Source organism: Manis pentadactyla, chromosome 11 (assembly GCF_030020395.1).
Source record: "Manis pentadactyla isolate mManPen7 chromosome 11, mManPen7.hap1, whole genome shotgun sequence".
In the NCBI taxonomy this organism is placed as follows: domain Eukaryota; kingdom Metazoa; phylum Chordata; class Mammalia; order Pholidota; family Manidae; genus Manis; species Manis pentadactyla.
In genome coordinates this window covers 32,398,586-32,412,288 of record NC_080029.1, presented here as the reverse complement: position 1 = coordinate 32,412,288, position 13,703 = coordinate 32,398,586, and the positions used below count along the sequence as shown (strand labels likewise).

At 38.2% G+C, this 13,703-nt stretch overlaps 1 protein-coding gene across 5 annotated transcripts in view; it reads right to left on the bottom strand.

Moving 5' to 3' along the window:
* The window catches only part of DCAF5 (DDB1 and CUL4 associated factor 5), a 109,033-nt gene that overhangs the window by 43,228 nt on the left and 52,102 nt on the right, over positions 1-13,703 (bottom strand). For all 5 annotated transcript variants that reach the window (XM_036913377.2, XM_036913378.2, XM_036913376.2 and 2 more), the window contains one exon: positions 933-1,146. In XM_036913377.2, the coding sequence (XP_036769272.2) occupies positions 933-1,146 (214 nt within the window). The remainder of the gene's footprint in view (positions 1-932; positions 1,147-13,703) is intronic.

Below are 13,703 nucleotides of genomic sequence, written 5' to 3'. Positions count from 1 at the left end.
AACTGTTCTTTTATGCACCTTGCCATAAATAACTCTAAAGAGGTGGAACATAGCATGTGAGAATTATATTCGAAATTTCACATTTTCACATAGGTGTTGGACCCAAAGGTAACACTAAGCATTAGTAGGAGAATAAGGTTTCTCTTTTTCCAATCTAGATATGAAGTAGCAATAAGATTTGTGTGTTTGAGAAGGAAAAAAAGAATCTATTTGTTTATTTGATCAATTTTTCTTTACATTTGTCTTTACTCAGATCAGTCCAACTGGTCCACTCACTGACACCCACTTCATGACTTTTATGGCCAAGATAGACAGGTGCAAGAATGCCAAGTATGTTTTTAAGCCACCAGCTCTAAAGTCAACATTAGTATCTCGATTTCCAGTGAGACTGTGAAAAGGCTGGAAACTCACAGCTTGGGTTCTCCTTCCCAGTTGTGATGCTGGCAATAAAAATAAAGAGTCAGCATCTGGCTTCCTCTCAGCTCAGCCCATTTCATCCAAGAAAAAGATGCCATCCCAAGGGGCCATTCGGGATATATGTCTTTTGGATGGTACTTAGAATGTTTCATTCATCATTGTGTTTTATTGACACCAAAAAAAAAGTCTCTCTTTTTTTGGCAGGCTAATTTTCCATGGACTCCCTCCTTTCTTTTGAATTGACACATTCTTAGAATCTTAAAGTCTATTCACAAACTTGGCAGAGCTAGACTGCTCAGAACCAAACTGTGGCCAGCCTTGGTTTATGGTGTGTGCCTTGTATTATTACCCAATGGCAGCCTTGATGAAGAAACTATTAAGCCAGAACATCCCCAGACACTGTTTCCCCTCAAGTGTTTTCTGACGCAATGCTGAAGAGAAATAAAGACACGTACAGAAAGAGCAATCCAAGAGGAAACCATGAGTGGGGGATGCATTAGGCAGAGGACATTTACCTGGTCACGATCTCCTGCAAAACAGCAGCTTTTCATGGTGCAAGAGTTGAAGTAACCCTGATTGTCAAATTGGAAAACAGGCAGGCGGGAGTGGATGTCATAGAGCACAGGGGGCAGGCGGCGCCTCAAGGCCAGGAGCTGGGTCCCGTTGCTGTTGAATCGCACGCTCATGGCACTTTGGAGGGATAGGTTGCCACCATAGCGTAGGAGAGAGCTGGAAGGCAAGAAGCACAGGGACTGGGATGAGGCGGGCTGCAAGAGGGTCTGTAAAACTCACCACATTTATTTCTTCCCAACGTGTGCCCAGGACCTACTGACAGGCTTCTACATCAGAATTTCAGCAGAGGGCTAGGGGTAAGAAAGAGGAGAGGAATGGTTCCTTCATTAGATTAAAGCAAGTTATTTAACCTGTCAGTTCACCTTTTCCATCTCCAAAATATGAATTACTAGTAAATTTACAGGAAAATGATTACAAAAGCACCTTGAAAGAAGAGACATTAAAATGATTAGTTACTTGATTTATCCAAGTTAACTACATAATTAAACAGACACTCATCAAGACTCTGGGAAGCGAGTGTGTCTAGTCTAACTGGCTAATCATGGATGATATTTCTGGGATCTATTTCCCTTAGTCTTAGGGATACAAGACCCACCAGCATGAAAAACAGATACTTTTACTGCTTATTCTGGTATTTTTCAATAATAACTTCATTACTTAAGCATTTGTTTTTGAATTTTTAATCTGTTCACAGAGAATTTTTTTTTGGTATCATTAATCTACAATTACATGAAGAACATTATGTCTACTAGACTCTCCCCATCACCAAGTCCCCCCCACATACCCCATTACAGTCACTGTCCATCAGTATAGTAAGATGCTATAGAATCACTACACAGAGAATTTTAAAAATTAATTTTTAAAATTAAAGTATCATTGATATACACTCTTATGAAGGTTTCACACGAAAAACATTGTGGTTACTACATTGGTTAGTGTGGTTACCCATATTATCAAGTCCCCCCCATACCCCATTGAAGTCAGTATCCATCAGTGTAGTAAGATGCCACAGAGTCACTACTTGTCTTCTCTGGGCTCTACTATCTTCCCCATGACCACCCCCCCGACATATGTACTAATCATAATACCCTTCAATCCCCTTCTCTGTCTCTCCCCACCAACCCTCCACCACCCCTCCCCTTTGGTGACCGCTAGTCCCTTCTTGGAGTCACAGAGAATTTTTATATTTACACAGCATGACTACAGAGTAAATATTAAATAAAAAAGTTTAATTTAAATGCAGAGCAAGTAGTACAACAATTGAGAGAGCAAGAAGAACTTGTTTTCTTTTACAATTTCCAAAAGTTTATATTTAGATTTGAAATATACTTTGGTTAATATATATAATTCCATTTATCTACCTTCACTAGGGAATTGTATGTATGCTCTAGTTCACCTACTATTCTTCTGTAATTTCATAATATTCATAACATTAAAGAAAGTCACACATTATGCTTCCAAAAAATTTATTTTGAGGACTCAGAAGGTACTTTCAATTTTACAGAGAACTAGGATGGCCATGAACATTAACAATTATATGTTACTAAGTAAAAAGGGTTGTGTGTGTGTGTGTGTGTGTGTGTGTGTACATGCACATGCGTGCATTCTCGCACACCTGTGTCTATTTTATATTTCCAAGAACCAGTATCCCTGATTACCTAGATACTATTTTATTATGGAGGGGTGGCTTGCTCACTGACTGTGTCATAACCAACTTTTCTTTTGTATTTTGGGTTCAATTCTTGGAACACTAAATTACTGGTAGGAAAGTGAGGTTAAGTACATGCATCAGGGATGGGGTAGAAATTAGTGTACATCAGAATTCACACACAGATTACCATTATGGCAAGGAAATAACCCTAATAGTTTTAGGGAAAAAAGGAGAGTTTATAAATTCTAGGGAATCACAGAACTGAAAAGAACCTCAAGAAACCTAAATTAAAGCCTAGCAGATTTATAGGAAACATTTTTAAGGAAGGAGTTTTAATAGCATTTTACTAGGTAAGAACCTAAAGAGCTGTATGCTACCAGAAGAGATTTAATATTGAATGAAGGTAACATTTTCTTTTTTTTTTTCTTTTCACAAGACAGTGATGGGGAAGATTAAGGGGACAAGAAAGGAGATATCCTATGAGAAAAGGAGCCCTTGAAACCAGGGTGCAAAAGAAGCTGCCAACCTGGCCTGGTCATAAAAGCAGTCTGCACCACCACTAGCCAGTCAGTCCTGTGCACCCCACCAGAGGCAGGAATGCTCTGGTACTGCAACTGTGTGCGGAGCCAAGACTTGGGCAAAACAGACTATAATCCTCTTATGAATGGCATGGAAGAATGATGGAAGAGACTTAGAAAATGGTCCCTGGAACTCCCAACATCAAGGAGAAGCCTGGTACCCCACAGATCCCAAGTAATAATCCCTGCAGAGAAGTGTTCCTATAATGGTCCTGGACACAGGCCACACTCACTCACATACGGAGAATGAATGACGGGGCTGTTAGAGCCCAAGCATTTCCTTTAAAGGGTGCCCTAGCTGCCACAGGCATGTGGTGTTATCTAAACACTGAGCTCAAAAACAATGAGAGGCTTTCAATTCAAGATCAGCATGGAGTGTGCAAATAAACGAGCATCTGTAGTACTGAAAAGAAGCTGGGGGTGGAAACAAGACTCAACAAAAAGAAACTTGGCCAGCACCCCCACCCAGCCATAGCAGCAGGGGTTTGCATCAGTTCAGGCATCCCTGACAGGAAAGCTGGGGCCTCTGGCAAACGCGTTTCCATATGTTAAAAGGGACTTCCTCTCTGATTCTAGCCAGTCCTTGTGAGAGTCCACCCAGGACAGGCATGGGGCCCAACCCACCCATATCCAAGCTCCTAGACCTAAGTTTGCAATCTGGCCACTTTACAGGAGTCTGTTTATGGGCTCCAGAGAATCCCTAACTTTTCTCTTGCCTGTATTTCTGGGCAGGGAACTCTCCTCTCTCTCATACAAAGAGGGTATACATGTAGGAATCTTGCTCCCAGAGTGTTCAGGGGATGCTATTTAAAGAGCAGCAGATGCTAAAACTGAATACTTCATGTTCAGGTACGAAATTAAATTCCTTCCAGAGGGATGCAGTGATACCTGAAATCCAGAAAGTGAACTATATTAACTGTAATTTCTCAGTAGGGATTCTGTATCTGGCTTCTTCTGATGAGAGTGGTAAGGATAACCTAGTTCATCAGAAAGAAAAGGCTTAGAAGCAGTTTGCCCTCACAGTCAAGATATAAAGATAATGTCAAAGACCGTATAGCTTAAGGTTCAAGTGTAAGATGTATGACAAATTACCTGGGGCTTTTGAAAAATACAGATTCTCAGAAACCACCCCCACATCCACCACCAGATATTCTAATTCAATCTGAGAAGTAGGTCCAGGAATCTGAACCTAATGATTCTGATGCATGTGACTTTGAAACCACATTTTGAGAAACATGGTTCCATTTTGGAATTTTGGGGGAGAGGAAGTAGAAGGAGTAGGAGTTGGGGAAAACAAAGTGGAAAGAAAGCAGATTACCAGAGGCTGGATGAAAAGTCAACCACACAATAGGGCACTTTAACAACCCTATGCCTATTAGCGAAAGGGCTCCAATTCCTTTCAAGATCAGAGTTCCACTCCACTGACACTGTCTGAAAAGTCTTTTTTCCTGTTCTCAACACATTCCCTGAAGAAGTTTCTCTTTTCCTCTTGGAGAACTAACGGCACCTGTTTATAACAAGAATACTTCAATCTTGAGTTGCTTTCTGGGCTCTTACCGTGATAAAGGAGATGCCACTACCTTCCTCCAGGGAAATGCCCTCTATTACCCATCTAGATGAGATGAGTAGTATCTTGAAAGTTCTAGCACATTACAATGAGTTCAAATTAAAATATCCCCATGAGAAACATAAAAGCAATATCTATCCCCAACCTATCTTCAACCAAGGACTTGTCACAAAATATAAAAGAACAGGGGAAGGAGGTGATCCAAGGGTTAGCATGCAAAAGACCCAGGACAAAAAGCATGCGGACCTCAGTATATCAGGAAAAGATCCCTCACTAGTCTGGTCTCCTGGTTTGTGTGTTTTTGTGGGTTTTTATTTATTTTTTGCCTTCTACCTCTGACAAATACTTGGACTTCTTTATTGCTCTAGTGGGGTAAAAAGAACATTTCTAAAAGTACTGGCAAAGGCTAAGGCTTTGGAACAGAAACTGGTGAGGCCATTCCCAGAGCAAGTGACTCTAGTATCATGTCTAACCCAAGATAGGGCATCAATAAAGGTTCCAAGAGCAGACTCCATGAACCTAGATTTCCATAAATCCATGGCTAAGTAATTCATCTGATGGTACTAACAAGATTTTCCAAAGCCCACTGGCATGAATTTCCCATAGTTTCTTTGTAAGAGCTTCATAAGACCTGTGAAATGCACTGCTGATCACAGACATAAGAGCTGATATCACACAATCAGAGAGGCAAAACAGAGGTCCTATAGGTAAGGGAAAACATCTCCTGTCCAATTTTTGCTTTAGGATAGGATGACCTATAAGGAATATGGAACATTTTGTACTTCCTATATCACAACCCATAAAGTATGACAAATGCTAAAGGACACTAGAATTAGGTAAAAAATGAACAAGTTCAGGGTACACAGCCCACACCAGTCCCATTCAAGGGTGTTCTGAGTAATCACTTCCTTTATGTAAATTAAGGGGAATGACCTGGGCTTTCTTTTTTGTTTTTTATAATATAATCTTCAGTTCTAAGATTGAGATTTCTCTAGAGGAAAGCAGAACCATCGGACAACCAGCCTGAGAAGGACACGTTGTCATGTGGGGCTGAACAAACTCATTTTCCGCAGAACATGATTCACTGCCAAGCTTCTCTGGCTTGAAATATAGATAGAGTAAAACTTCCTTCCCTTCTTGAACATCCAGAAATGTAAGTCTGACTTAAGCCGGCAGAAGGACCTCACTAAATTTGTGGTAAGATCTGTAGATAATCAAATGGTGCGTCCAGTCCTTCCATGAAGCAAACATGGGCAGCAGGTACTGCAGGGCGTCTAATCATCATCTTCCAGAAAGGGATGGGCCCAGAACTGAAGTGATCTAGAGCCTAAGTTTTTGCCTTTGGCTCAGAGATCCTAAAAGCCACACAGAGCCAAGCAAGATCTCAATATAAATTAAGAGAAAGTGCTGTAACAGATTTGTTCTAGGACACTCATGAATTTTCCACAGAATTAGGTAGTTAACATTTAGTCACCTCAACTCATCAGGTGGTCTGACTTACTCAAACTCTTCTTCACCCCAAGCCGAGGAAAATAGAGAGGGGTTTCAAGCAACCATTCAATCTTCAGCTTAAAATTACTCCTGGTCCTATCTTCTCACAGATGTAGCATCAGCTCTGGCCTCACAGTGTATAAAACTTGGCAGGAGGAAGAAAAAAACGGGGAAGGAAGGAGGTTGGGATGGCAGTTGCCACAGCAACAGTGCCGATGGAGGGCATGGGAATAGGTGCAGGTAAACAGGCATTCCCTGATGGCAGGAGAACAAACTGGGGTGGGTGCACTGGCCTTTTGGGGTACAAGGCCACAAAGCTGGAGGAATGTGATAGAAGAGGCAAATTCTGGAAAAAATCCAAAGGAAAAGAGGGTCTGAAAACAAAAATCACAGTTTGGTACCTTCTATTAAGAACTCTTATGAACCAGTTTAAAACAAGGGAAGAGAGAAAGGTAAAGGAAAAGAGAAGGAAGGCCAAACTGCTGACTGATGGGACACAATTACAGGAAGACAGCCTATTTCCTACAGGAGCCACTGAGAATGTGCCCCAAAATCAAGGCACCTCCACTTGACAATAATATAAATGTTTTAGAATAATGACTTTCAAACTTTTTTATAGTAACCCTTCACAGTAAGTATATTTTATACTGCATCCCAGTACACCCACATTTATCTAGCATTAATTCATTAAACAATACTTACCACCTATATGTAGTGCGCTGATTTTCTAGTCTATAAATTTATAAATACTTATGACCATCAAGTTGATTTCATAACCCACTGTATTAGTGAAACAACTTTCTATCTAGTCTCCTTGTTTCCACTCTTGGCCCGTGTATCAGTTTATCCTGAAGAAAACAGCTAGAGGCATGCTGAACCATTAGTCAGATCACATAATTCCTTTACTGAAAATCCTGCCGTATGTCCCCATAACTGAGTAAAAACCAAAGTTCTTACAATGCAAACAAGGCCCTAGGCAACCCCATTACTACTCTTGTTCCTTAGGTCTTTCAATCCACCTCCCAGCACTCTTCTTACCTTACTCTACTTTAACAACATGGTGCCTCTTTACTCTTCCTAGAACACATCAGGCATACGTCTGCTTCAGGGCTTTTGCACTTGCAAATCCTGCAGCCTGAAATGTTCCACTCCATCTATGAGTGTGGTTCATTCACCTATCTCTGATTCAAATATCCTCCTCAGTTAGGCCTTTCCTGATATCCTGTGTAAAAATGCAACTTCCCCAATACTCCTTGTCTCCCTTACCTGCTTTATTTTTCTCTACATGAAACACTATCATAAATACCATAAATTTTTATTTACTTTGTTTCTTATTTGTCCTTTCCCACTACACTATTTATACTTTTCCCTGTATATCCCAAGTGCTTAAGCAGAGTCAGAGACATAATAGGCACTAAGTAAGTAGCTGTTGAATGAATGATCTAATGAATCATGAGCAGTAATTTGAAAAATCTTCATTTAGAACAACAAAAAAAACACAGGCTCCACTGAAGTTCACACAGCTCCTGACATTTAACTGCCCGTGAAACCTAATCTTGGGCGACAGCAGCAGAGCAACATAATATCAGAGAAACAGCAGGTTTAGAGATCATCTGAGTCAAAACCTTCTTTTACTGGCAAAGAACTATGGCCTAGAAAGTAAAATTTGCAAATGACCACCCAGGTCTCCCCCTTTTCAAGTGACACCACCACATCCTTCAAGTGAATTGAATTCATCTACCTGCTAATAAGGAGCCAACAAAAAGGAAGAGTTTAACAAGTAAACAGGTATCTTAATTATATCTTATACTTTAAAGCAAGTTCCTGATATTTATAGAATAAAAGTTCAAAAGAAAAATTAGTAATTAAATTTTAGGAAGTCAATTGCAAGTTTAAAAAAAATGAAAACATCTATCAGGTTTCAGGGCGTGACCGAAGAATTCTGTAAGTTTTGAATACATGCCTTACGTAATTATATTTAAAAATAAATAATGATAAACATTTGGACTGATGGATGTACTGAGACCAACAAGATAGGATTTAAGTAATTATTTATTTTTTTATGCCTTTCATTTTATTTTCTAAGTTTTTCTGCAAAGAAAACAAACCTCTCCTGATATCAGAAGAAAATACATTATTTTAAAATGTCATCTCATATTCCCTTTTTACCTAGAGGACCAAAGAAGATAGCTTGGAGAAAAGTATGAGAGTAGGAAATTTAAAGAGTTCCTTAATGTAAAGTTCAAATAATATGCTGCCCCACAGGATTCTGGTACAGATGCTAAATTTGAAATTAAAGCATTACTTTAAATTCCTATAATGATAGTCAAACAAAAACTTTTGAAGAACTCTGAAAATTTCAGTGCCCCTCACATCCTTCTCAGTAAGGGCTAGTAACATCCCCTCCTTTGTTAAGTTTCAAAGAACTTAGTAGGTATTGGACACAGTCATCAGGTTAGGTATGAAACTATACCCAGTTTGACTTCTTTAGGCAGAACCACCATCCATTCCACCTAGAAAGCACCCATAAATAAATGTCTAAGTTGTTTTTGGGATAAAAAACAGATTCAAAACACAAGGTATTTTATGTGTAATCCAGAAACATTAGCAATGTTCCTAGAAGGTCTTCCATACATGCATGGGTAAATGTATGAGTAACTTAAGCCAAGATTATTGAGAATGTACTAAGAAGTCCCTACCTACAATATGTGACTCACATAAAATATTAATGGCCAAATCTGTGATCACAAAATTTAAAAATCTATGAAGAAATCACAGAAAGAATCGTATCATGATAAACACCCTTGATGAAGCAACAAACACCAGAACGTCTGTGGGCACAGCATGCCACCTGGGCCTTATGATGAACAGAAAACAGACAGTGCCAATGACATTATTCTCATTTCACACTGGACAAGATAGAAGTCCTGAGCAGTTATATGACTTGTCCTGACCACACAATAGATAAACAGCAGCAATAAGACCAGCAAGCTTTTTTCTGCTTCTATGTTCAACAAGATTTTACAGAATACACCATTATGCGGAAAGGAGACGGAATATTCCACCCAGAAAGAGAATAGTATCAGATTACAATGCATCAGGGACAGAAGGATTCATTTAACTCATTCATTTCACACCCTTCCCTATAGTTCAGCAACTTATTTATTCATGCATACATTTCACACCCTTCCCTATAGTTCAGCAACTTATTTATTCATGCATACATTTATTGAGTAACTTCTAACTATTCTAGGCACATGGATTCAAAGATGAAATAAGATGAAGATGCCCTCAAGCACTAATAAAGTTGGAAAGAAATGCACAAGGTTCTTTGCATCTTTTCCAGCTTCACCCAATGTTACCATCTTGCATAACTGTAGTACATAACTATAGTCAAGTATAATATATGATATTTTAAAACCAGGAAATTCATATTGGTACAATCTTCAGAGCTTACTCAAATTTTGTCAGTAATACATGCACTCATCTGTGTGTGTGAGTGTCTATGCAACTGCATCATATATATAGCTTCACATAACCACCATCACAAAAGATACTTATCTGTACTATCCCCACAAGACTCTGTCATGCTACCCTTTTATAGCCACATCCACCCCCCCTATGCCAACTTCTAACACCTGGAAACTAGTAATCTGTTCTCCATCTCTATAATTATATTACTTCATGAATGTTATGTAAATGGAGTCATACAGTATATATGCTCTTGAGATAGACTTTTTCACACAGTAATTTCCTTAAGGTTCATCCAAATTGTTGCATGTATCAATAGTTCACTGTTTTTTATTGCTGAGTGGTATTCTATGGTGCAAATGTACCACAGTTTTGTTTTGTTTTTAAACTACTCACCCATTGAAAAACATAAGAGTAGTTTCCAGGTTTTAAAAGAAGTATCTTTTCATGGAAAGTAATTTTATCATGAATAAAACTGCTATGAACATTGACGTATAAGTTTCTGTGTGAAAATAGGTTTCCATCTCTCTTGGACTGATCCCCAAGAGTGGAACTGCTGGGTCATATGGTTAAGTTCATTTTTAATTTATAAAGGAACTACCAAACTGTTCTTCACAGTGGCTGTACTATTATACATTGCCACAGCAATATATGAGCGATCCAGTTTCTCCACATCTTCACCAGCATTACTTATATTTTAGAAGTTAAACTAAGAAGTTGGTCAACACACGCTAAAACAAAAGTTGAGACAAAACTACATGTTTGGCTTTCTTAGGGATGCACACAGCACCATGTAGGAAATATTTTTGTAACAGCAACAAATGGAAGCTGACTCTGTTCAAGCCCCAAGATCTAAAAACAATGCATGGGAAAAACTGGGGACAAAGGGAACATGCTGAGTGACAGTGTAAGAACAGTCAGTATAATCTAAAATGTGAGTAATTATATAAGAGAAATAACACAGTTTTTTTAACAAACAAATCGCAAGGGAAAAAGTGAGAGGGAGGATTAAGCCTAAAGATTAAAAGTCATATGGGTCAATTGCTTTTTATGGGCTAAATATTTAAATCATGATTCATAATAACCAATTGTAACATTCATGAGACAAAGAAATTTAAACACTAATCCACTATGCAATGGTATTAAGGAATTATTGTTAATTTTTTGGGTGTGATAATATTGTGGCTATAAACATATATATATTTTTTTAGATAATTTTTTTTATTGAAGGGTAGTTGACACACAGTATTACATTAGTTTCAGGTGTACAACACAGTGATTCAACATTATATACATGATAATTCTAGGTACCAGCTATCACCATACCAAGTTGTTACAATATTTTGACTATATTCCTTATGCTATACATTACATCCCAGTTACTTATTTATTTTACAATTGGAAGTGTGTATTTTTTTTTCTTTTTTTTTTGTGAGGGCATCTCATATTTATTGATCAAATGGTTGTTAACAACAATAAAATTCTGTATAGGGGGGGTCAATGCTCAATGCACAATCATTAATCCACCCCAAGCCTAATTTTCGTCAGTCTCCAATCTTCTGAAGCATAACAAACAAGTTCTTACATGGAGAACAAATTCTTACATAGTGAATAAGTTACATGGCGAACAGTAGAAGGGCAGTCATCACAGAAACTTTCGGTTTTGCTCATGCATTATGAACTATAAACAGTTCAAATATGAATACTCATTTGATTTTTATACTTGATTTATATGTGGATACCACATTTCTCTCTTTATTATTATTATTTTTAATAAAATGCTGAAGTGGTAGGTAGATACAAGATAAAGGTAGAAAACATAGTTTAGTGTTGTAAGAGAGCAAATGTAGATGATGAGGTGTGTGCCTGTAGACTATGTGTTAATCCAAGCTAGACCAGGGCAATAAAACATCCACGGATGCAGAAGATTTCTCTCAGAACAGGGGGGGGAGGTTCTAAGCCTCACCTCTGTTGATCCCCTTTTCTCACCTGATGGCCCCCCTGTGACTGTGCCTGTCTTAGGTTGTTCCTCCCTTGAGGAATCTTACCCGTCTCTGGCTAACCAGTCATCTTCCGGGGCCATACAGGGAAATGTAAAGTTGGTAAGTGAGAGAGAAGTGTGGCTATATTTTTTAAAAGAAGTATTTTTTCATGGAAAGTAATTTGGCAATTTCTCAAAAGTTTGACATAGGATTAGTACATGACCCAGCAATTCCACTCCTATACACCCAAAAGCACTGAAAACAAGTACTCAAATACTTATTTATGAATGTTAACAGTAGCACTGTTCATAATAGCCAAAAGGTAGAAACAACTCAAGTGCTCATCAATGGGTGAATGGATAAATAAAATGTGGTATATCTATACAATATATTATTCAGCCATAAAAAGGAATGAAGTACTGATACATGCTACAACATGGATGAATCTTGAAAATATTATGCTGGGTAAAAGAAGCCAGATAAAAGGTCACATGTTGTATGAGATACCCAGAACAAATAAATTCATAGAGACAGAAAGCAGATCAGTAGAGGCCAAAGGTGTAAAGATGGAATAAGTATTCTGGAAAGTAACTGCTTAATGGGTATGGGTTTCCTTTTGGAATGATGAAAATGCTTTGGAACTAGACAGAGGTAGTGGTTGTACAACATTGGGAATGTACTAAATACCACTGAATTTTTCACTTTAAAATGGTTAATTTTATGTTATGTGGATTTTACCTTAATTTTAAAAAAGAATTATCATTCAAACATGCATATTAAAATATTTACAGAGGAAATGATATACTGTTATATGGAACTTGATTTTAAAAAATTGAGAAGGGAGGCCACAGATGTGGAATAAATAAAATAATACTGTCCATGGGTCAACTATTGAGGCTGGGTGACTGGTATAGTAGGGTACATTTTACTACTCACCTTTTAAAAATATGTGAAACTTTTTTAACCATAGAAAGTTTTTAAACAGAGAAAGTCAACATTTGATTTTAAAATAAGAAGGTCCACTTGATTTATAGATTTGGTATCACCTCTGCCTAAATAACAAGACTTGGGGACTATTAAAGGAAAGGAATGAACTGGTACATGCTTCCACAACTCCCATCCATTCACCAGACATTCTTCAGATGCTCTGGTCTGAATCTAAGTCTCTTTGTTATAAAAGGCACACTTACATGTGGTAAGAAGGAATGGACACCAGGAAGCTCTGGCTAAAGCCAAAAGACCCTGGATCCAAAATTCAACATAGACCTCTGAACAACCACAACTTCAATCTTGTAGGATAAACAAAGTTGTTAAATTATCTGGAGTATTTGTTAAAGAATGGCAGATGCATAGGTCCGGCCCTAATTAACAATTTAATATCTGGGTCTGTGCTCCAGAAGGAGTATGATTCTGATGCCCTCTAAAGTTTGAGAATTGCTGGGTTAGGATTCTAGGGCCTTGGTGTCTTCCAGCAGACAAGACTGATTCTAAGGCTCCACCTTGTGGTCTAAAACCTAGAAAGCCATTCCTCCAGAATCCCTGGCTCTTCAATATAACTCCAAATGACAGGCAGTCAAAGATCACTAAGAATTCTTACAACTTATAGGAGGGAATTAATGGGTCCAAAAAACATAGAAAGCTACCTTTGAAAACACAGACTATTTTGGATGAATATCACACTGCATTCACTGAATATTATTTTGCCAAGTATCTGTAATATTCTAAGTACTGTGCTAGGCACTAGATATGAAAAATAAATAAAACAGGGAGGGGTCAAGATGGCGGCATGAGTAGTTCAGCAGAAATCTCCTCCCAAAAACATATATATTTTTGAAAATACAACAAATACAACTATTCCCAAAAGAGAGACCAATGGATACAGTACAACAGTCAGGCTACATCTACATCTGCAAGAACTCAGCATCACACAAAGGGGGTAAGATACAAGCCACGGCCCGGTGGAACCCAAGTGC